The 25,639-nt window shown below is 34.2% G+C and overlaps 1 protein-coding gene across 1 annotated transcript in view; it reads left to right on the top strand.

Moving 5' to 3' along the window:
- IL1RAPL1 (interleukin 1 receptor accessory protein like 1) overlaps positions 1–24,127 on the top strand; it is a 1,491,295-nt gene extending 1,467,168 nt beyond the window's left edge. Inside the window, exons 10-11 of the mRNA XM_031963646.1 lie at positions 18,767–18,937; positions 19,451–24,127. Coding sequence (XP_031819506.1) covers positions 18,767–18,937; positions 19,451–20,169 — 890 coding nt within the window. The 3' untranslated portion in view covers positions 20,170–24,127. The remainder of the gene's footprint in view (positions 1–18,766; positions 18,938–19,450) is intronic.
- The last annotated feature ends 1,512 nt before the right edge of the window (positions 24,128–25,639 follow it).

The raw sequence follows: 25,639 nt of genomic DNA, 5'->3' as shown, positions 1-25,639 counted from the left end.
GCTCTGAAAGAGAAAATGAGCAGGTGACTTTGCACAACTCTCTCTCACTTAAATCCAACTCACTTGCATGTCATGGGCATCATCTTCCTGTTGTCATGGTCCTCTTGGAGAATAAAGGATAAACAACTTCTGTGAGCAAAGGTGGTCCACAAACTGGAATTGTCATTTGGAAGACTCCTCCCCCCTTTCCTTCCTTCCTTCCTTCCTTCCTTCCTCCCTTCCTCCCTTCTTCCCTTCTTTTCTTTCTTCCTTCTTTCCTCCTTCCTCCCTTTCTCCCTTCTTTCCTTCCTTCCTTCCCTCCCTCCTTCTTTCCTCTTTCCTCCTTCCTTCCATTTTCTTTCCCACTCTTCCCTCTTCCTTCCTTCTCTCCTTCCTCCCTTTTTTCCTCCCTTCCTCCTTCCCTCCCTCCTTTCCTCCTTCTTTCCCTCCTTTCCTTCTTTCCTTCCTTCCCTCCCTCTCTCTCCCTCTCTTCCTTCTTTCCTTCCTTCCCTCCCTCCCTTCCTTCCATCCTTCCTCCATTCCTTCCTTCCCTGTGTAATGCTGGAGAAACTGAGGAAAGATAATGATTAGAGGTTTTAAAATATTTTCATAAAGGGAGAGTTTGGACTGACCAAGCCATCTTAGCCAGCCAGTGGAGGGGACTCTTGTCTTTAAGCATCCAACAATGAGTGAGGAATTCCAGAGACTCTTATAGGGATCCAACAATCAGGGAAACAAAGGCAGGGGTGGGTAGAGCACTGGTGAGTGGGAAGTTCCAGAAAAGAACAATAAGTTCAGTTCTGACAGGTTAAGGGTAAAGAGAAAGGATCCTAAATCTGAGAAGTTGGGAAGAGAGTAGGAGACACTAAGTCTGGTTCAGAGGGTTCCATCTAAGTATTTGAGATAAGCCATCTGGAGTTTTATGACTCTTTGGAATTCTAGTGGCCAGGCTCCTAGTCCTAATTATCTCAGTCCTTATGGCCCGGAAGAGGGATTGCCACCAGGGAAACTGAGGCAAAACAATTCAGGGAACTTAAGATAGGGAAACTGAGGCATAGCATCCTTCCTCCCAACCTTCCTTTCTTCCTTTGTTCCCTCCCTCCTTCCTTCCTTCCCTCCTGTCCATTTAGGATATCATACCTTATGTACAGATGCTCTTAAAAGCATTTTTTTTCCTTTTTTGGACCTCTGAACCCTCCCAAAATATCTTGGGGTTTACTGGCTAGATTTCTTTCTAGGCTCTTTCAAGGATCTAGGGTCAAGCCCCAGTTGGTTACTGTTTGAGTCCTGATTGACTCAAATTGAAGGTAAATAGCAGTCATTTCTGCTTTGGCCAGAACCCTGAAGGTCTCCTCCTACCAAATTTATCTATCCATCTATTTATCTATATCTATCTATCTATCTATCTATCTATCTATCTATCTACTGGTTCATTCATTTATTTAGATTTTTTTTTGGATTAGATGAAAGAAGAGATTTTTTGCCTCAATTGTCACCTAGTCTGAATCACTGAATGTGGGGGGGAGGGGTCTTAATCATTCTGAGACCTGTTGAAAACCTTAGCCTGAAAAGGCCAAGGTCTTCCATTACATCCAGGGCCATCTCTAATCATTCTGATCTATATCTGGTCACTGGACCCAAATGGCTCTGGAAGGCACAGTGAGGCAGGGACCTTGCCTAGCCCTCTCTCACTTAAATCTAATTCACGTGGGTGTCATGGCATCCCCTTTCTGAGGTCATGGTCCTCTTCAAGAATGAAGGACAAACAACAGCAACAATAACAACAATGATGATGTGATAAGTAGAAGAGACCCATAATATGAAAAAATGTTTTATTTTTAAGTCTTCATTGTTGGAGAGAGTATCCATATTGATGGGACCTCAGAGGTTTTGAAGGGAAAGTTATTCTGGAGTCATATCAAAATGGCTTGCAAGAACCAACTGACAAATTTTCAGCACTAGAATTTTTACTTTGGAAACTGGCAAATGCTACACATAAGGCTTAACTTATCCTTTTGTTTGTTAGACTTAAGAAAGTGATATAAAAATGCTAATAATATAAATTTAAAGCCTGTAGTACATTTTTTCCCAGAGAGCTAGTTGTTAAACATTTAATAGCACATATCTTACCAAAAGTCTTAGCATTGCATGTTTTTGGGAAGACCCTGAAGCCATGGATTTCGTTACTGGTTCTCCTTCTAAATATTATGTCTTGGGAATTATTGGTCCTATTACTATTACTAATATAACAGTTCTAATTTACATAATAATATGAGTAATACTGAAAATGTACAAAGTACTTTCTTCACATTAATATTGTGATATGAATAGGACTCAAAAAATTATCTACATTAGGAAAGTGAGATTCAGAATGACTTGCCAAAGGTCATATAGCTAATAACTGCCAGACGTGACCTTTGAAACTAGGTCCAATCCCCATGTTCATTTCTGAATCTCACCATGTCAGGATGTCTGTTCTTCCTGTGTCCTACTACCTACTCTTTGTCACCAGACATGTCAGAAATATCAAGGAAATTTTCTCCCTCCTTTTATTTTCCATTTAAATCTCCTTTGATCAAACCCATGTCTCCAAGCAAATACATTGTTATTTCTTCTCTTTGTACATATTGTGATCCCTGACCAATATTCTACATTTATAGCATTTTAAGTCATAATAAAGATTTCTACTTTTCATTTTCCCATATCATTTTCCCAACCACTTCTTCATTTCTCAAAACTGCCTTTTTTAGTTTCAAAAACCTTTATCTTTAACTAGTAACTGCAGGGATATCAACACTCACACTCTTAAAGTCTTTATATTCTTTCTCAGAACTTTCTCATCCCTAGTAATGTCTTACTTAGTTCCCTGTGGAACCATGATTTGCCCCTGTGTAAATCCCGAGAAGTGGATAGTAGCTGTCAGATTTGACAAATTTCAGGATCCTTGGAGTCATTCTGTGAGAAGACATCATAGTTCCACTGTTGTTCATATAAAGCTGATATAAGGCTGGCTCAGATCCTCTCAGCAGTAAGTTGTGAAAGAGCAGTTCAATTCAATCTAATTCAAAAGACAGCAGTGCTTGCTCTGTGTAAGGCACTATACTACAGAGGCCACAAAGAAAAAAATGAACAAATCCCTGCTTTCAAGAACTTTATGTTCTACCAAGATTTGTAGTATAGTGCCTTACCAAAAGTGCAGCTGGTGTCTGAGGTAGGATTTGAACTGAAGAAGAAGAATATTCCTGATTTCCAAGTCCAGTGCTCTTTTCACTGTGCTACTTAGCTGCCTCTATTAGTATACAAGTTGAAAGTTAAAGTAGATATTAGAGGTAATGTAGTTCAATCATTCTTTTTCACTTACATGAGAAAACTGAGGCCCAGGGAGGTTAAATTTCAAGTTACGTAGGTTTTACTTGCTCAGGAGCGTTTGATCTATAATTAGCAGTTTCTTATGGGTCCCCTAATGAAAATACAATCTTCTCTCAGCTATTGTCTTCCAGTAGGTCTTATAATAAAACCAACAATATTTGGTTATTGCTTTTTCTATGCTCTTCTCTCCTGGGAGCACTGTTCAATTTTCAAACACAGTCTACTCAGTCTTGCTTCTTCCTTGTCCTGGTGTCTTCTGTCTTCTATCACACCAAATAACTCATTAAACTGTATTTCTCATTTTCAATTTTTGGAGTATTTTTGAAAGATAACTGTCTTTTATTTTCTTTGCTGCCAAGAAAAAAAATAACCTCTATTTCAGAAGATGCATATTATTCTCCTAGTTCCATTAATTAGTTCTGTGACTTTGGAAAAATTACTTCATTTCTTCGAGTCTCATTTTCTTCAGTTATTCAACAGGGGAATTAGATATAGTTATATCTACTATCTCCTCTGAATCTAGGATTCTAAAATTTAAAGTACCTTACACTATTTAGACAATTAACAGTGACAATGATTTATAAATTCTTCAATTATGTTTAAGGGGTCCACAAATCCAAATCTAGCACCCTTCCTAGTATAAGAGAAAATCCCCAAAAGACCCTGAATGATGATCTAATTTGTAGGTACTTCCTTGGGGAACTGAAACAGAGTAGTCTTTGCAACCCACCTCTATGCATAAACTTCAAAGAAAATGTAGCTATCCTTTGAATCCTTCCTGTTGCTCTGAAAACTCTTGAAAATGACTGCTGAGCCATAATTCTATTAATATTGGGAGGGAAGGAAAAAACATGCTTATTAACTTTAAGCACTTACTATGTTCTAGGCCTTGTGCAAATATTATCTCAACTGATCTTCACAGCAATTCTAGAAAATAGATATTATTCCCATTTTGCAGTTGAGGAAGCTGAAAAATCCAGAGATTAAATGACCTGACCAGACTCACACAGCTATTCAGTGTCTGATGCTGCACTGATGCAGATAGGTCTTCCTAACTCCAGACCCAGCCCTATATCCATTTTGCCACCTAAATATTCATAGAGTGTATTCTTCCTGCTGACCTACCCTGCTGAAGGGTAAGAGTGATTTTCTGAGTCTAACTTTCTGAGTTCTGAGTTTCTCTTCCTTTGCACCTGAATACGACTTATGAACTCCTGGCCTCCTAGGCAGTTCTATGATTTTGAGGAGGGAAGATGCCAAATGTCTTTTTAGATCTCACAAAGCCATGTACCAAGACAAAAACATGAGGTAGGAGACCACCCATCTCAGACAGAAACTTGTCTAGATCACCATTAGCTTCTGGCTCAAAGGATAAAAAAGAATTTCCCTCATCCACAGGCTTTGTGGAGCACATAGAATCATCTTTAAGTTGCAATGTCAATAGAAAAAAGAGACTTGAGGGGTAGAGATATTCCTTTTGGTATATACATTATTTTGATTCAGCACCAAAAAAAAGCAGTCAAAGCATATCTCTAGTTATTCTTTATTTCAAAGAATGGGAAAATGGAAGGAGGAACTGGGGGAGAAAGTTATCTTTATGAACTTTAATTTTCCCTGTACTGTGTCTATCAAAACACTTATAAACTTCACCCCCAAAAATGACAAAACTTCTTTCTTGAAGAGTTCAATGTATTGTGCACTCCCATGTTCCGCAAAAGCATGTTGCTAAAACCCTCCCAAATATATGGGGAAAAATTGCATTGACAATTTCTCAATCTATTTCTTCTATTAGATGTTTCTTTTTTCTTCTCCCCATGATTTCTTAATAACCTGTCTGCCTATTCTTTTCAGACACTACTTCTATGTCTCCTCATAGCTTAATTATCTTTATTTTAGGATATTTCTGTAAAATGCCAAAGTATCCAGTTAAAATCATTAGTATAAGCAGTAAAAAAATTCCTTAAAACAGTTGTTTGGCTTACCATTATGAAACTAGATAATAGGCAGAATTATTCACTTCTAATGGGATGTTTGCCATCGCACATAGTATTACCTTATGTGTAATAAATTATTGAAGAACAATTTAATGACTAACTTTAAGTTTGTGAAAGATTATAACAAAGAGCATATTTATACACTTTTATGGTACATAAGTTAAAGTACTTCACTATTAGAAATAACATCCTACACACTTGAATAACCCTGTTCCAACTACATTTACGCCAGTAAATTTAAATATATCTCTTTAAGTTAGTAATATTATTTGATTACTTCTTAGTGCAAAAAAAAGTCATACTCATTCATAGAAATTCAGAAGACAAAGTCCATAGATATTAAGAATTGTCAATATTTAGCAGTAGAGCAAGCTCTGCACATGGAGCTATTAAACTCATTTTAGCTCCTACATTCGATAGAAAAGTAACCATCACTTGACCTTCATATGCCTCATTTTCCTCATCCCATCCAATTGGGAGAATGGTATTTACTTTATCTTCTTCATGGAGCTGTTATCAGGAAAACATCTGATAAAATGGTAAATTCTGTGTAAATGTGACTATGTGCTTTCAAAAACAAAACAAAAAACCCTTGAGATATTTTTCAAAAACTTCTTAATTCTTGTTTTATTAGAAAAATAATTGAACTAAAATACTTTGACATTAATTTTATTCTGAAAAAGTAAGCAATGATGAATTTAATCTTCTATTAGACTTTTTTTTTGAAATCTGAAAACTTTAAAATCAGCAGTTTATTCTCAGTATCAAATAAATGCCTAGATCTTTACTGGGTGGCTGATGTACACTCTGGGGGAACAGCGGAATTAGATATACATCAAGTTTCCCATTGATCTAGAAGCCAAGCATCTGCTCAAGTCAGGAGTGGCTTTTCTAACTACATTTAGGCTAGAATTATTTGCATGTGAATAGCTCCTTCCAATCCAGTGGGTGTTCGTTCAGCCTCTATAAATTACTCTAGAGGATATGAAGAGATGAGAACTCATCTAGTGCAATGTATAATCAGCTCTTGGAGTCCATTTAAAAATAAGCTCTGGATTTTAAAAGGTTACTAGTCTCATTTGTTTAAGATAGTCTTTGTTGCTGTGTGATAAAAGTGTGGATTTTTCTACTGCAGTTTCAACTGCAGCCCTAGTCTGTTTTGTCAAAAGCTCTCAATATCAGTTTGAGCTCTCTGGTTACTGTGACAATTTATTTTTATTATTCATGAAAGTTTTATTGATCTATTTAATTTTTATATTACATTCATTTCCATATGTTAATTCTTTCCCTTGCCCCCCCCCATTCCTCTTTCTCTGCCCCATGGTCACCCAGAATCACTTTGCTTAGAAGAAAAAGAAACAGTCAAGAAAAAGTAATCAACACAAAGTTATTATTTGGCAGGATATATGATATTACAAACTTGTAATCCCCTACTAACCCAGGAAGAAGAAGAATTTTTAAAAGAAAGTACATTTCTTCATGTTATATTTGAAGACAAGTGCTAAGCCTGGGAAGCATTACTACCATTGCCAGTGTCCAATTAAGTCAGTAAGAGGATCTGAATTTTTCTTTGGGATAATGTGGAAGATGTGAGGATGAAGTTTAAAGTATAAACACATTTTTAATGTTTTAATTTTGATTGGGGAGAGCTGCAGGACATCTAGTTGGAAATGCCATTGTAATTGCACAGTAAATTGGTGCCAATTTTTTATTGAACAGCAACTTTTAAATTGAGTATTTGTCATTTATCTAGTGAGGAATGACTAAACTAAATAAGAGTCTTTTATAACCCAGTAACTGATTTGAGGTCACTGATTATTCTCAAACCTTGTAACCAAATGTAGAGATAAGGGATTCCACTATCATTCTGGCTTGACAAATTTAGAAAGTACAGAAACTGTCTCATAAGAGTTAAGGATTTTATTATGTCTAGGGAGCTCTCATTCTCTAACTTTTATCACTCGTTTGAGCTAGAAAGAATCTGAGATAATATCTATTCTAATCCTTCCCTTTTAGAAATCTATAAACTCCAGACTAGTTTGTAAATTGGAAATATCCAGTAGGTGTAGACGCCAAACTAAAGTTTAGAAGGTAAGTCAAGGTTAAAGATACAATTTAGAAAGTCATTTATAGAGATGTGAGATATTTGATCACTGAAGTCATAAAAATGGATAAATTGAATAATAGAAAACAGAGCTAAAGACAAAATTGTAATGGATGACTATACTTAAGAAGGGAGAAGAGAAACAGAAAATGGGGGAGAAAACCAAAAAAGGATAGTTAGAATAGTAGAAAAATCAGAAACAGTAGAAAAATCAGAAACAGCATCATATAGTGGAGATAATACAGGGTTTGTATTATAAAGATTTGAAGACCAGCTCCATTATTTACTACATGTGTGGCTTTGTCTAGGTCACTTGATTGTTGTAGGCCTCATGTTTCTCATTTGTAAAAATTAAGGCATAGCCTCAATTGATTTCTGTGATCCCTCTCAGCACTAGAACTTATGAAAATCATGTGGAAACTAAAGTAGAAAATATTTTCAAGGTGTGGTGGGTGGTTTCAGTTTCAGAAGACAAATAATATATGCTAAGCATCTCTTGACAAAGAGTTGGTGGACTCAAGAGGCAGAAAGATATATTTTCAAACATGTTCTCACATGTGAATTTACTTTGGCTAACTATGCAAATTTGCTGGAAGTTGCTAAAGAGTTTTGCAAAAAAGGAGAGTGTCAGAGAGAGAGAAAAAAACACAGAGAGACAGAGACAGAGAAAGACAGCAGGGGAGAGAGAGAGGGAAGAAGGGAGACAAAGAGAGAAGGAGATAGAGACAGAGACAGAGGGAAGAAGAGAGACAGAGAGACAGAAAGATAGAGGGAAAGAGAGAAGGGAAAAGGGGAAGAGAGAGGGAAAGGGAAGGAACAAGGTGGGGAAAGGAAGGTAAACAGGAAAGGAGGGAAGAAAGAAGAAGAAATAAAGAATGGAGGAAGGAACAAAAAAGAACATCATTGAATAATTTTTAAATACACACACACACACACACACACACACACACACACACACACATACTCACACAATCTCGGGAGACCAAGACAAACTGGCAACTAACTGAAAGTTAGATGTTACAGTATTATTTTTATAATATTTTTACTTTTGTTGTTGTTTATTTGCAATTTGGTTTTTTTCTAATTTTTTTCCTTTTAATCTGATTTTTCTTGTGCAGCATGATTATCATTGCACATGTTTATCATATATTGGATCACTTACCATCTAGGGGAGGGAAAAAAGGAAGGAAAAAAAGGAAAGAATGGGAGGGAAAAATTAGAACACAAGATTTTGTAAGGGTGAATGTTGAAAATTATTCAAGTATATATTTTGAAAATAAAAAGGTTTTATTTTAAAAAATAATTATTTTTTTTAAATTAAATGTTGTATTTATTATATACCTAAAAGTAATGGAGAACTATATATAGTAAAGACTTGCAGTTTTGTGTAATAGTCTTCTTTATTTACTTTCCTTGGTACATGAAAATGATGATTTCATTTGGGTTTTGTTAAATTTAGAATTTTTTAAATAAAAAGTATAGAAGGAGTGAAGAATTATATGGATTAAGAAAAGGCTTCAGAACTATATGATCAGGAGAGCCTGGATGATTATTAAAAGAATAATCTTTTTATTATTATCTTCATATTTGCGGATATTATTGCAAACTTTTGGACTGTTGATCTGTTATTTTTCTCTTTTGCTGCAAGACAAGACTAGTTCCCTTTCCAGTTATACATAATCTTAATGATTTTTCTTATGCTATTTCTCAGTACAAATTGGTTATTTATATTGTCCTTGGGTCACTTGCAAATGTAATTCTCCAGGTGTTAAAAGGCTTGAATTTTTCATTGGAAAACTATTTAGAATAATTAATTCCCCAACTATTTTCCAGCTCTTTTTCTTCATCTGATTCAGTTATAGATTTCACTTACCAATCTCTAGTATCGATTAAAGAAATATTTTCTTGTAGATTTACTGATTGGACTAAATATAGAAGACAATTAATCTTATCTGAGTAACTATAGAATATCATTGAGAAACTTTTATAGTGTTCCCTATTAATTACAATCAGTACAATGTTATAAACAAGTAATTGCATCAGTATAAGTTCTCTATCATTAAGGAAATCCTCCTGATTCAACTTTCTATGGGAATTCTCCATGACAATATTGAATATATTTGATGAATATGTTTCTGTGTTTTATGTATTATTTCATCTTGATATCAAATAGAACACTGAACAGTTTTTATCATGGTTGCTTTTATTACAGAAAGTTTGAGAACTTATGTGAAGCACTATGGTAGGATTTACTTTTCTTACAAGTAGAAAGAATTTGGGACTACTAGAGAGTTAATCCTCTTCCCCTAGACCTATACAGTCTCTATAGTTCATAGACCCAAGTTAAGTCAAAAGTTGCTCTTTTACAATATGGCTTTGTCTTTTGTTCCTTGTCTTTGACTCCTGTTTGTTCTAGAATTTCAAATCTGTCTACAGATGCTTCTGTTACTTTATCATTTCTGCTGTACTGCTGACAGCTCTAGTCTTGGCTAAGGAACTCCTTGCAAATTGACCATTGCCTATATCCACTGCCATCTTTGAAGGCATCTAGTTCCTTAATGTTCATGATTCTCTTAAAAGATCACCTGACTGCACAGGTTTTCCCTTCCCATTATCAATGGGAATAATTCCATGTATTATAAATAAGATCTCTCTACTTTACCTCTCAAATTATTAGTCTCTCCATCTTTGTGTGTGTATGTGTATGTTATATTCTAGCCAAATTCAAAGGTATATCCAAGATATAAACTGGTTATGAACCAAATTATTCTCATTTGAGGTGGTATGAGGAAGGAAATTTACATCTTATTAAGGAATTTACTTTGGGAAGAGAATGTCATATTTTGTTAAGAGAAGATTAAGTTCAGGACAAGGTATCTATCAGGAGGGAAAAACAGTATGGACCATATCTGGACACAATTATTATAGTCTAAGTCCAGTTAAGAAATTGTAGTCCTGCAAATTGCACCACAATGCCTTAAGGCAGATTGACTTAATGATATGTTGTTTGAGTCAGGTGACTCACTCAATGAGAAAGCTGTACCATCTTTCTTTTTGACCATGAATGAATAAATAAAAAACAATAATGATTATTAGTAGTTGTATTGTAATTATGTGAAAAACAAAGATTGAGAAAAAGCAGTCAGGAAAAGGAGTACCTAGAAAGTACAGTGGATGGTATGCTAGTCCTAAAGTCAGGAAGATTCATCCAACCTCAGAAATTTACTAGCTGTTTGACCATGGGCAAGTCATTTAACTTTGTTTACCTTAGTTTCCTCATCCATAAAATAAGCTGAAGAAGGAAATGGTAAAAAAAAAATACTCCAGTATCTTTGCCAAGAAAATCCTAAGAGTTGAATAAGACTTAAAAAAATAATGACTGAACAAAAAAAGGAGGAAGTTTGAGGGGAAAATGTTTGGGTTTTGATATGCATATAAGAAATAGCATGATATAGTGGATAAGAGAACTGGTCTTGCAGTTAGGAAGAATTAAATTCAAGTCCTGATCTGACATGTATTAACTATGTGACCACAAGTCATTTGATACTTCAGTGCCCAGGAAATTCTTTAAGACTCTAAATAATGGAGAAGCTGCAAATTTGTATTGACAGAGGGAAGTTCTTCACAAAGAGTTTGCTACATTGTTAAAAATCACAGCTCTAGTCTAGTCCTTCTTCCACTTCTAATCTCTCACCCAAAAGAAAAAACCAAGAAATGTTACTAAACTTGAAGAAGGAGATTAAATCTCAATAAATAAATCAGGGAATTTATTACATACAATGGAGATGATGGAATCTCCAAAATAATCAAGATTTAGCAAAAAAGAAAGATCTCTTAGAATAGAAAAATACTGAACCCTTATTGTAAAGAGAGAAGGGGTAGATGATCATCTAGCTAAGAAACTGACAATAAATAGTCAAATTAGGAAGGATTATCTCAAAAGAAAAAGATGCATGTTTGAAGATGACAAAAGGATGCCCAAGAAAAAGAAGTGATCAATTTTTCAAACATTATTACTAGCATTAGGAAAAGTAAACAAAAATAAGGATTCTGAAATGAACATTACAAGCAATTAAAAAATAACAATTTTGGATAGAGCAATCTCATACAGTTATGGGATAGAAAGCTAGATTTCTTTGGATATTGAGTAAGGAGTGGATACTGACTGAGTAAAAGCAGTTAAAGGACAGACAATTACAAATAGGAGTTTGGTAGTGAAAAGGGGAATGTCCTTATCTCTGCTGTTTCTACCTTTACCTGGAATATAGCACAATTCCACTTCACTCTGATTCGTGGACTCATTCTTCTCTTGATCAAGGGTGTTATTCTCTGATATTGCACAATAAGATATGTAGACCCTAGCTACTTACTCTGCCACTTTCCCAGATTATAAATACATTTTAGTATTTCCATTTCCCAACAATCTAAATCCTTCTTTATATGTTGCCTTATCTAAATGTAAACTTTTTTAAAAGCAGAAAACTGTTTCAATTTTCCATTTTATTTCCAGTACTGAGAACATAATATGTGCTTAATAAAATCTATTACATTATACTACACATAGGATAATAGCTAGAGAGACTAGAAGAATCAAGTGCAATGTTTTTAGTATAGAGTATGCTTGAGTAAGATTTTAGGCAGCATGGGATATATAAATATATATTATATACACATATAAACATATGTACATGTGTGTGTATTGGTTTAAAGTTTAAAAAAAGGTGAATTAAGATCAATAAGCAAACATTCTGAAGGAGGTAGTAGAGAGTAATAAAGTTCACAGATTAAAATACTATCCTTTTCAAAGTAAAAAAAAGCCACATTTTTCTCAGAATGAGGAATAATGTAGGGGTGAATGAGTGAAGAATAAGAATGAGTTTTAGAAATCAACTAAAAAGGAATAGAAAATTCATAATGAATGGCATAATTATCTCAATGAAATAGAAAGCATACAAATCTGGTAGGGGAGAAGAGTATGAGTGATGTATTACAACTTGAGAAGATAATGCTTCGAGCATCCTTTTAGAGATGTGAGTTATTCAATGAAAAAAATAAAGCATTTTCCCATACAGCAGTGAAAATCCAGATGACATTAGATGTTATTTATTTGTAACAGATTGGCATGTTTCCAATGTTACTCAAATGAGACCTAGCAGTTTAGGAGTGAGTTCAAAAAAGATAATCATGGAGATAATTAGAGTTGGGAACTTCCAAGGTATGTAAGACAGCAGGACCCAGGGCAAGTTAGTCAAGGGCAAATTATAGGATATAGTTGATGGAATATACTACTCTATTCTGTAAAGTTGAAAAAAATTGAAACTAGTGTGATCAGCAAGGAGATGAGGAATGAGATAAGTACTAAAAGGTTGTAATGAAGACAAAAATTGGCTTTAAGAAGATTGAAGCATATAGAATCATGGAAAGTCAAAGATAAAAACTTCATCATCAAAGATGGAAACTTCACAAGTCAAAATCATGGAGTTAGCACAGTTATAGGTGATGATAGCAAGATCTTTGGTATGATTATCTCTTTGGGCATTTGGAAGTGGTAGGCATCTTGGAAGATGAGGAAATTAACTTAAAGGACAATTTTCTAGTTTTCCTAGATCTTTTTGTTAGAGGCCTTAGAGGAATGGATTATTTTATTATTTTGGTAGTAGGAGTCCTTACGCTTAGCATCTCAAGTTCTAGAGGACATGGTAGACTTTGAAAACTTGTCTTCCCACGTCCCTCTACCTTATTCTTCTAGAATTTTTCTGGGATAATAAAATAATTATAATTATTATGATAATTATTTATCATGATGATAACATTTACTATTATTTCTATGACACATAAAGGTTTACAAAATACCTTTTGTATTTAATCCTAACAACAATCTTTTTAAAAAAAAGTCTTATTATTATCTCCATTTTATATTTGACAAAATTGAGGCTCAAAAAGATTGAGATTTGGGTAGAATTTATACAATTAGTATATAGCTAAGGTGGGATTTGAAATCAGCTCTTCTTAAGTCTAAGGTTAGTCACTAAACCACTCAAAAGCCTTTTCACTTCTAGCTGAAAGAAAGATGGCCTGGTTCTGTCAATGAAACTGTCAAGCTTGTAATTGGTTTTGAAATTTTTTTTCCCCCAATCAAGATAGAGAAGAAGAATTCAAAGGAGAACTTAGGGACTCTTCAGCTTCCAGTGGGTATATTTATATCCAAGAAACATATGGCTTCCTCACCTACTAGATGAGGTGTGAATGTCCTGTTGATGAAAGGGACTCCTTTCTGGATGGCCATGGTGGTGCTGAGAATATAATCTTTCTTTTGAAAATCTGAAGTAGGGATGGTGGGTAGTAGTATGTCAACCTCCAAAAAGGAAATGTATTCAGTTTCCCTGTGGCAGTAGATTATGCTTCTCATGAGTGATACCACAAAAAAGCATCAAAATGGGTGACCTTCCTTAGCAAATAGAAAATCAAAGCTATGTTTGACACACTTGCCATAAGTCTCTAACTCTCAATTTAGTCTCACAAGATAAATAAGATACAAAGTGCAATTATACATGCTAAAGTTCTTTAACTATAACTGTCCCATGACCTTCATATACTATCTACAGAAATCTCTGTAATGGAAGGTATCAATTCTCTAAAAGTTTATGGTTTGCTGTTTCTACTCAAAGGTGTTTATCATATTTCATATCACTGAGGATGGGAAGAAAAGGTTTTTGAATACATGAAGTCTTTTGCCTTTTGAGTGACTTTCCATTCCCCAAAGCTCAGCTCAAAGTGATAGTGTCACTTCCTCTACAACAACTTAGTAAATTCCCTGCTCCATATTAGTGCTGATCTCTCACCTTCCAACTTTTTATGACATTTTATTTGCATATCTTTGCAATTATTAATAATATTTTGTTTTGTATTCTCTCTCTCTCTCTATATATATATGAATATTACATACACACACACACGTATTCTAGCCCCCTACTAAACTATAGGTCAAATACCTTATCTAAAATCCAACTTTCCTTAAGTATCTAGACCTGATAAAGGATTCTACATATAGAAGGTGAATAATTGTTTAATTTGTTAAATTTAAAAGTTGTTGCTGATAGATCTTTCACTAGGAAAAAATACTTTTTTCAACCATGCATTGCTACTCTTCTCTTGATTTTCCTTTTCTGGATTTGTGCCTGCAACTTCTTTTAATCTATTTGTTCTTTTTAGTGAACTGCCAACACTTATGGCATTTCCGTGTGTCTCAGGTGTTTATAGAGATAATTGTTTAGTCAATCTGGCTCTGGTCCCAACCTCCCTATCTTTCTTCCATGTACAAATAGTTCCTTCTTGGACTTAAAGCATTATGATTGAGTAACATTTCTATTTCATAGAAATACTTCATCTTTCATATTCAAATTTTCTAAGCCTATTGAAGTTGATTGACCTAGTTCTTAAGGAATTAAGCTAGTAAGTAGTTTCCTAGTTTGCATGGGCAAAAGTAAAGTATAATAACATTTTAAAACTGAAGAAAAATCTGCCCGATAAAGCAAATATAGTTTTCTTGTGGGCTTTGTTCTCTATTCCTGCCATCATGTTTTAACATAATTACAGATGTTTTAAGTTTAATTTACCTAGTTTTTCAAACTATTGTCCAGTTGGTTTGGAAATCTCCAAAAAGTATATGTCTGAGTCACATACTTAGAGGAATTTTAAGCACTTAATGTCTTCATGGTTTGATGATGAATAGAATTTTTAAAATGATATGACCTATTCATGGTAAAGATCTATGTTGCAGCAAAGCAAAATCATCTCAAAAATCTGTAAATTACTAGATGAATTATCAGTGTTATATCAGCATGGAAATAATAATTTACATTTCTATGCAAATTTCAGTTTTTCTGCTACCATGAGTTAAATTGTGTCCTATTATTTTATGATCCTATCAAATAACATTTTAGGGTCCAAAATTTTTGTTAAAAATATTAAAGTCCCATTGTTAAATTTTAAAACACAATCTGGCAAGAATGTTTAATGATATTTATCTACTTCTCTATCCATCTATCTATCTATCTACCTTCCTACCTACCTACCTACCTATTTCACAGAGACCTAAGGCACAGGAGAAGATAACAACCATCATCCAGGATGTCATTAATATTTTGCTTTCTTTATTTCCAGCTTTGTATCCCACTAACCATACTAGTCAGTTTCTCTTCCTATTGTCCTCCAAGACATCATCATTTGATGATATTCCTTTCTTATATTGAGTTATACTATGTTTACAAATTACAAATATGTTGGTCTCTTAATCCTTAACAAAGAAAATGAAATTAGTCTAACATGATTTGCTCTGACTAAACTCACAATATCTTTTAATAATTATTGTTTTCCTTTTTAAATACTCACAAATCATCCCTTTAGTGATATATTTAAGAATTTCACTAGAAATCCAAGTCAAATTCATTGGCTGATGCTATCTTTATTTTGGGGTAAGAAAGATATTTGCTCATTTGCTCAATGACACCTCTGTTCTCTATATTTCTTCAGGAACCACCAATACCATTTAAATCTTGGCTCTATGATTCTATAAGCAAGGTGTTTTTTTTTTTTCCCATCATATCTTGGGATGTAGTTCACTTGGGTTAGTGACATGAAACTTATTGTCAGTAGTATGACTACTTAATGGGTATGGATTTGGAGGCTGGAAGACTTGACTTTGAACCCTGTGTTTGCTATTTACTATTATGATACAGGGCAATTTTATTTTAGTTTGGTCAGCTCTAAAATGGAGGTAATAATATTATCTACATTACAGATTGTGGAGAAAATCAATTAATGATGTAGATAAAATACTTTGCAAATTTTGAAGCACTATGAAAATGTCAGCTGTTACTACTGTCTTTACATATCTTGGTTTTTAATTCACCATTAATCATTTTCATTCTAGCCTTCCCAATCTGAAGATTGTTCTGTTCATAGGGAAAATAGAAAAATGGAAAATTTTAATAGTTCTGGCTTTTCTCTGTTATTCATAATCATCATTCCACTTTTGAGCAATAGCCCTTTCCCTACTTTAATCTTCCTTTTATCTCAATTAGTATTTTTAGTGCTTTTATTGTCTTTACAATTTATCATTAGGCTTAGTTAATGCTGAGTTTTAGCATTCCTGACACTATTTTTTAAAAGACTATCATTCCTCATGTTGTTACCTTCCCATAGTGCTAACTCATATTTTTAAAATTTAATTAGAATAAGCTAATGGATGACTTCTACCTATTTTTCTTTATATTTCTCCATCTTCTTTTTCTCACCTGAAACATTTGTCTTTGTGTCATTGAAATATCATCCTTGAGAATCTCTTGGGCCAATTTCTTAATCTTTTAGATTAGAATATTCTGCTTTTAACTCTGCTTTTCCAAAATCTTAGATATACATTGAAGTGTATATCACATTTTTTCTTCTTTATTTTTCACAGATTCCAAGATGGAGTTGTAGTGACTAGTTTCCTTCCTTGTTCCTCTAATTTTGAACTTAGCAACTAGTTACTCTGTTATATTGAATTAGATCAGGTTTCCTTCATCCTTTATCTCCCCTCTTGGGGAAATTATTATAAAAGGGCAAGTCAAACATGTATTAGCTGATCAGCTATTAGCAAAGATAGAGCAGTTAAAGATGCCCAGTTAGTTGAAACCCCTAAATCACTACTATTACATACTTTGATATGAAGTTAATGTTCTGTTTCTTGAACATATCATTAAATTCCCCCTTCTAGTTGAGTAGTCTCTATTAAATTCCAACCACAAAATCTCTTGTTTCTTCTTCCATTAATTTTTACCTAAATATTCTCTTTTAATATTTCTTATTTTGGTTAGATTTCTGTGTGTGTGTGTGTGTGTGTGTGTGTGTGTGTGTGTATGAGAGAGAGAGAGAGAGAAACAGACAGACAAGAGACAGAGACAGAGAGAGACAGAAACAGAGACAGAGAAAAAGAAAGAGAAAGAGACAGGGAAAGACAGAGAGAAACAGACAGTCAGACATATATAGACTACTTTAGGAGGCAGTCAAGTGACTCAATGGATAGAGTGCTGAACCTGGTTTCAAATTCAAATTTGGACTCAGATATTTACTTCATCTTCTAAAGAAGGAAATTACAAACCATCCCAGTATCTTTGCCAAGAAAACTCTATGGACAATATGGTTCATAGGTTCATGAGTCAAACATGATTGAATAACAGCTTCTCTACCACACCTTGCAAGAAGTTAGCCCTTCTAAAATACATTCTTAGCTTGAGTCACATCTCATCAAGTCTCATTAGTCTTTATAAGGCCAAATTTACTTTTTTGCATTAAGATCTTAAGTTTTTTTTTTAATTACCCATGTTCTGCACAATTTTAGTGAAATATATAAGGAATTTATCCCTGACATTTTCTCTTATACTATTTCTTGAATATTATTGTCTTCATCATTAGAAGTATTCAGAGTATGGTTAAGTATCTGCCAAAATGCTATACAAGGGGAGTTCTGCACTGGACAGTTATTAGAATCAGAAATTTTCTTAAGCATTTGCTGCACAAAGAGCTCAGGAAATAATCTCTCTAGATTGATGAAAATTTATTCATCAATATTTTATAGGTAAAATCAAAGGGAATTGAGTAAAATGCTGCTGTTGTTTACTTTTAAAGTTCTTGAGCATGGCATTTTCCCCCAGTGTTAAGAATGAAAATCTGTTAACACATAAATGTATGTATAAATGCAGCACAAAAAAGTATAAATGCCTTTTTGTGTGGCTTTTATTAAGATGGGTGGGCTTAAGATTAGTTTTCTTTGCAATAATTACTATGTAAAATGGATTAGAGAAGGAAAGGGGAAATAGATCTGTTGGTTAATTTCTAGATACAGAATGGAATGAATGGAATATTACTTACAGCAGAGAGTAGACTACTCAAAATAGGCATCTTTTAGAAGCAAATTAGATTTTCTATAGCTCAATAGCACTGCTATTGAGAGGATTAGAAGGAACTTAACATTCTGCTCTTTTCATTGATTTTTTCCCCCTACTTTCTTCACAACATAAAGAAAAATATGACCCCTTATGCCTCTAAGATTTTCTAGTACACTTGGCATTAATGAAAATAAAGAAAGATGTTTTTCTTGGGTTGGCATATGAAATACATGCATATAATGGATATTTTTTCCTGCTTTGAAATGAAATATATATGTGTGTATGTATATATACATTTATATGACATTCATATGCCTCACTCTATGCAAATATGTACAATTAAGTTGTCTTTATATGATAATCATCCCAATATAACTTTAATATTTTGACAGATAACAAAGATTATGATGCATACTTATCATATACCAAAGTGGATCCTGATCAGTGGAATCAAGAAACTGGGGAAGAAGAAAGATTTGCCCTTGAAATTCTGCCTGATATGCTGGAAAAACATTATGGGTACAAATTGTTCATTCCAGACAGAGATTTGATTCCTACTGGAAGTAAGTTAATTGTTTTAAATTCTTTATATATTGAGAGCAAGGATATTTTTAAATTTGGGTATATTTACATAAAGATTTATTGTTTGATATGATAATATTTTATTCACTCTAAAATATTCTTCTATAATATTTTAATAAATAAAGAAATAAATGCTCCGAATAAAATTATTAAAATAACAATAATTCTGAAGAACTATATCCATAACTCTACAAAATGCATATTATAACCTAAGCATTAAACAAATCAAATAGATTTATGCTTTCTTGCAACATTTTTATGCAAGTTAGATCATCAGTTCAAATGAATTTATGTTTTCTGATCCAATTTCTGTTCTGTAATAGTTATTATTTATTACATTTTTCCTAAAGTAAATAGCTCCACTCCTGATTTAAAAAAAAAAAAAAAAAGGATAGGACAGAGATCTGTCTTGTAGAAAGAATTCGTATATACCCAACTTTCTGGGCCAAGTGTTATTCTTACTGATTCTAAGAGACCATTGTTCTATTTTGTAGCATACATTGAAGATGTGGCAAGATGCGTGGATCAAAGCAAGCGACTGATTATAGTTATGACTCCTAATTATGTGGTAAGAAGAGGCTGGAGTATCTTTGAACTGGAGACCCGACTTCGAAACATGCTAGTTACAGGAGAGATTAAAGTGATATTAATTGAATGTAGTGAACTTCGAGGAATCATGAACTACCAGGAGGTGGAAGCTCTAAAGCACACCATTAAACTCCTGACGGTTATTAAATGGCATGGACCAAAATGCAACAAGTTGAATTCTAAATTCTGGAAACGTTTACAGTATGAAATGCCTTTTAAGAGGATAGAGCCCATTTCCCATGAGCAGGTATTAGATGTCAGTGAGCAAGGGCCCTTCGGGGAGCTGCAGACTGTCTCAGCAATTTCCATGGCTGCCGCCACCTCCACTGCACTTGCCACTGCCCATCCAGATCTGCGCTCCACGTTTCACAATACGTACCATTCACAAATGCGTCAGAAACACTATTATCGAAGCTACGAATACGATGTACCTCCTACCGGCACCCTGCCTCTTACCTCAATAGGTAACCAGCATACCTACTGTAACATCCCTATGACACTTATCAACGGACAGCGGCCACAGACAAAATCCAACAGGGAGCAGAACCCAGACGAGGCCCATACAAACAGTGCAATACTGCCGCTCTTACCACGCGAGACCAGTATATCCAGTGTGATTTGGTGACAGAAAGGAAGGGGCGACTTAGTCCCTTGGAGTAGGAGCTGAGTCTGCAGTCCAGTGCCTGGAACTACATCCTCGACTGCTGCTGTTAAAACATGCATTACAATCTATAAAATACGAGGAAAAACAGGGTCTTGTACATATGTTTTTTGCAATTTATTTGTAGCATCAGTGTCTTCCTGTTTTACCATGTCACTTGCCATTACATTTTTTGACTTTGTTTTATATGTCATTGGAATTTGTATATTTACATTTTTTAATGAAGAGACTGATGTATAGATAGGAAACCCTTTTTGCTTCATTAGTATAATTTTAGAATGGGTTTGATTTCTTTCTGTTTGGGTTTTTTTTTTTTTAACATTTCTTTGGAGTGCTTGGACAAAGCTATTTGATGGGACAAGGACCACCATATCCACTTTGCTCTTCTGCCTAGCAACAGCAAGGCCATGTTGGCCTTCTGAGTGCAATACAAGGAATAGCCAAAATTCCAGTTCAGGAACACAGATGTGGAGAACACTTGTTCATAGGAGGGCCCCACCAATCAGAGCCCTGAATATCTTTCTTGTCCTGCCTCATCCCCACCTCTACCCTTCTAATGTCAGCATGGTGTGTGACCCTGCAGAATGGGAGGGGGTGGGTCTAACTGTCTTAACATTTAACTCACTGCTTGTCAAATGACACTCCAGACCCAAATGTCTACCAGTCACTTTACTGTGACTACTGCTGAGTGCTAAGAAGATAAGATCAAGGGCCGGGGTGTTGTTTTGTTTTAAAATGAGTTGATGTACCCTTATATATATAAAGAAAAAAAAATCAACCTATATTTGATCACTTCCTGGAAAGGCATGAATGTGTTTGTGGCTGTTTTTGTTTCAATATTCAATTCCCCTTTTTCCCCTTTAATTTTTTTCTGCGAATGAGATTATGTGCAATTGCCAGGCAAGTCAGTCAAAGGGGGTGAATTGACATAAATCATGAGATTTATATTGATGGCTTCCAAACCAAAGGGAAGGACTAGGATGTTATCAAATATGTTTTGTCACATTGTATTATACAAAATGTTATTTTCTAAACAGTAAGAGCAAATCTTTGAAACCTATTATGGAGTCCCCTTGTATTTAAATGTTAATTCACTGTATTTACTTTTCAATGCTACATTCAGAATTGAGCATTCTTACTTCCTTTGTTTCAGTTTATAATAATAAGTAAAAATTTTATCAATTTCAAGGTGATTTAAATGAGAACTCAGGAGGTTAAAACATGAATATTAATGAAAATCAATGTTTTCAAAATAAACAGTATTTATACAAAAGTAAACATTAAATCAGACCTGAAAGTGTTTAAAACAATTAATTCTACTGAATAAAGAATTAGTTTTATTTTAAATGTATCATTCTATCTTTCAGAAACACTGAAAGCTTGTTCCAATGCTCCCAGAAAATTCATATCATATAGTTCAGCTGTGTCTGAAATAAAGGATAAAAGCTGCTAATTCATATTCATGTTTTGTATGGCAAAATAAATAAATAAATAAAGTCTATTGTAAAGAAACCTGCAGGGGGCAGAATTGTAAGAAAACATTCCCTATGGGATTTTTTAGTTTTTTAAAAAAGTACACTGATAATAGGATTTTTAACATTAATTTAGGGATTCATCATAGGCATTTTCATTACTGTCAGTAATTGCTGACCAGTGCAATGGATGTTGTATTTTTTTAAATTTATTCTTACCATCGATATAAGAAAATAACCACTCTAATGTTTTGGTCTCATTAATAAGATATTATTTGATCAGAAAAGAAAGTAAACTACAGTGTAGTTCATGGGGAAGGGGGCAAGGGCCCATTGAAAATGTATGAAAAATGAGAATAAATGTGATGTACAAGTCCAAAGGATCCTGGTACCCGCATAACAACAAGATAAAGGTGCTATGGGATGTTCAGTAGCTTTTATTTGCCTAAAAACGTTTATTTCTCTAACAATTCCCGTGGGTGCTCCTCCAGTCTGTTCTTTATTGTGATGCATCCCTCTGGACATGTGCCAAATTTCAACAAAATAGACCTGAAGCTGCCAGGACAGATAAAATTTAAAATCAGCTTTGCACATTTGGTTATTTTCAGACTCTAAGAAGCCCATTATTTTCTTGATATTATGGACACCTGTCAGGAACTGATGGCATTTAACTTCATTGGACTGGATCCCATACTCTCCCAATACACAGAAAACTGAAAGCACTGCATTGGCCTTTTTTTTTTAAACTGAAGATGGAAGTGTGAGAAAAATGTAGAGAAAATGATCAGACCACAATCACATTTTAGGCATCCACAAGTGTTTATTTAGCTGCATTGGGAGTATATTTTTGTTCTATTTTTAGCACTTTGAATAGCATGATTCAGGGATTGATGGGTAATATTTGATATTCTCACGATTTAAGAAAAGTTTCTTTTTCTTCTAATGCGTTGTCATATTATGAAACAAAGGAATGAAATAAACAGAGAAGAAGTTATTGATGAGTTAAGAAACATTCCTCCCAAAATATTCCTTTTCTATCAACAGCTCTATGTGAGAACAAGTGAAGGAAACTGTCATGTGTTCATGTGCTCAATGTTTGACAAAAGTTCTGTTAGAACTCACAATAAAAAGAGAAAAAAAGTATTTTTCCTTAGTGCTTAGGCTCTATCCTTTTTCTTGATTGGGTTTGGGGAGGGAAAGAGGAGGTTTTCCTAGTTAAAAAACAGATGAAATTGTGAATATGTTAATTAAGCTAAAGGGAGAAAGTAGAGAGAGACAGAGAAACAGTGAGAGACAGAAACAGTGACAGAAAGACAGAGACAGAGAGCTAGAGACAGAAACAGAAAGCCACAGAGACAGATAAACTGACACAGAGAGAGGGAAGAGAAGAAAAGAAAAAAGAAAGAGAAAAAAAGGGAGGGGGGGGGGGGGAAGAGACAGAAACAGAAATCAGAGAAACAGAAACTCCCTAGCATATAGTATGCTGATCTTGTGAAAAGTAAGATGACTATATCTTCTTCTTTCATCAGTTGTTTGAACTTATTTTTTATTACTCTTCAGATAGCTTCTGTCTTCCTCACTCCCAGTAGCCGTTCCTCTTCCTTCCTAGCTATCTGACCTATTTGAAGTGTAGTCAGCATGTAGCTGATTCCTCCGTAGCTCTGAAGAGTAGAGACAGCCAGAACATGGCATTTCCTTCAGCTGAATTATTGATGGGCAAGTATGTGGTATTTATGTTGACTCTCTCTAAAGAAAACCCAAGTAATGGATTTGTATTTCCAACTCTTCTCCAAATCCCCTTGTACTTCTGCATCATCAGCATTTTATGATTTTCACTTTAAGCCTCTGTATAACAATTTCACTGGAAGGTCTTTTGCTTTTGTCATGGCTTTAGTTTTAACTCAACAGATGCTGCTTTCTTGGATGCTTCTATGTTCTCCATATCTTCTAAAAAAACAAAAACATAAGAGCCAACACTCATGCTTTCTTTTTAATAATATTGTTCTCAGATATTTTATATACTAGTTTAACTAAACTTTTCCCACAATAAGAACAACACTCACTTTTTTCTGGAAAATTAGCTCTATTCTTTCTTTAGCCAGTAGGGCTGTAGAAGGCTTTTCTAGTGACAATGTAATCTATTTCTGGGAGGGTGTGCTTTGTTTTATTTTCTTTTAAATTCCGGTTATAGTCTTAAAAAGGAATTTTTTTTGAAAATCAGGGGATAAATCAGCTTTCTGTGAGTGGAAATAGGAGGAAATTATAGTTGGCATTTTTTAATTCTATTAGTTCTATTAGGAATCTGCATTCAAGACTTGGTGTAATTTCTCAATTTAATTGACCTATTTTGTCATTATTCCCTTTGATTCCTCTTCCCAAAAGACTACTCCCTAACAGTCACTCCTTTATGTGTTTTTTTCTTCACTATTATATTATAAGCTTTTTGAGGACAGGGAAAGTCTTGCTTTGTTATATTTTTTATTAGTACTTAGCATAGTGCCTAGCACATTGTTAGTACTTAATATTTTTTCATTCATTTATTCACTTGATTTACCTAGTTCCTAACCTAAATAGCAAACAGAATCATGCTATTTAAAAAGAGAAACTCTATATAAAACCATATATTCCATATGTACCTAAAGAAATTTTCAAATAGTAATTTATATTCATAAGGAGACAGTAATGAAACTGTGTCCTTTTCATTAAAAACTTTTTTAACAACTTATTATTTATTCATCATCTGCACTATAAAAGTTATAAAAGACGCAACTGGCTCAAAACTAGATAGAATTTGAAAGTCACGTATGTTAAGCTTTAACATATAGTCAGAGGCCTACATTCAAACAAGATCACAGTACACATGTACATGCACACACACACACACATGCTAGCTAATTTCTCTCTCAACTTGACCCTCCTGTATTGGAAGCCTATAATCTGGCTGACTAATACAAATGTTCCACACCCAGCTGAGGACTCCTTTTTTATGATTATCACATTTCCTTGTTTTCTTTACACATCCACAGGAGATGGCTTCAGTTGGAAGAAATAGAACCTGTGTGATTTGGCAATGCTGCCTTATTTCACACACCTTTTTAAAGATTGTGAATTCTTATTTCTTTCAAGCAATTTGTAAGAGTCTTTCTAGTAAAGGAAAATGGGAAGTGAACACTAAATCACTGGTAGGTTTTTCCAATAATATCTGCATTTTCAGAGGATGAGAACTGTATCGTTATCCTTTTCAAAATCTCCTATGCAGCCCTATCAGTATAGATAGGGTAGTGGCAGTTTCCTGGTTTTTAAAGGAAATCTATATGATTATGTAGATTTTAGAGAATGAAGTCAAGTGACATGGTGGTTACTGTGAATACTCTTGTTTTTATTTTATCTGTGCTTGACAGCAAGATAAAAATGTATATTAGATTAATAAATTAAGTAGAGAAGATTTCAATCAGCAATATAAATTCATATAAAGATAATGATGTTTAGAGGAATGAAATATGATTTTAGCAAATCATGACCTAGTAAAAATGAGTGCCAATCTGTTTTGTAGTCACATGCAAAAGATGCTATCACAAAACATTGACTCAACAATAAAACAAGGATTAGTCTTTTTGGTGAACACAGTTCTTCTCTCCAAGCTGAGAAGAATGCAAAGCAACACTATATATATATCAATGTAGAAAACACAAGAGAAATTTTTTTTCTCCTCAAAACTTTTCATTGAAGCCTGTAATTTCTGGGACGACTGCTAATGTCATTTTTCTAATGTTTCTGCAAAAGCAATAACAATAGAAAACTGATTGACTTAAAATAGAAAATTTGCTAAAACCAGGAGAGAACATAGTTTCCCCAGTAGATTGTGAGCTCCTTGAGGGCAGGAACTGGTTTTTCCTTTCTGTGTATCCCCAGAATTTAGCACAGTGCCTGCTACATAGTCGGTGCTTAATAAATGCTTGTTG

The sequence above is a fragment of the Sarcophilus harrisii genome, chromosome 3, assembly GCF_902635505.1.
Source record: "Sarcophilus harrisii chromosome 3, mSarHar1.11, whole genome shotgun sequence".
Lineage (NCBI taxonomy): Eukaryota > Metazoa > Chordata > Mammalia > Dasyuromorphia > Dasyuridae > Sarcophilus > Sarcophilus harrisii.
The sequence above is the reverse complement of the archived record's forward strand: the minus strand, read 5'-3'. Positions and strand labels throughout refer to the sequence as shown.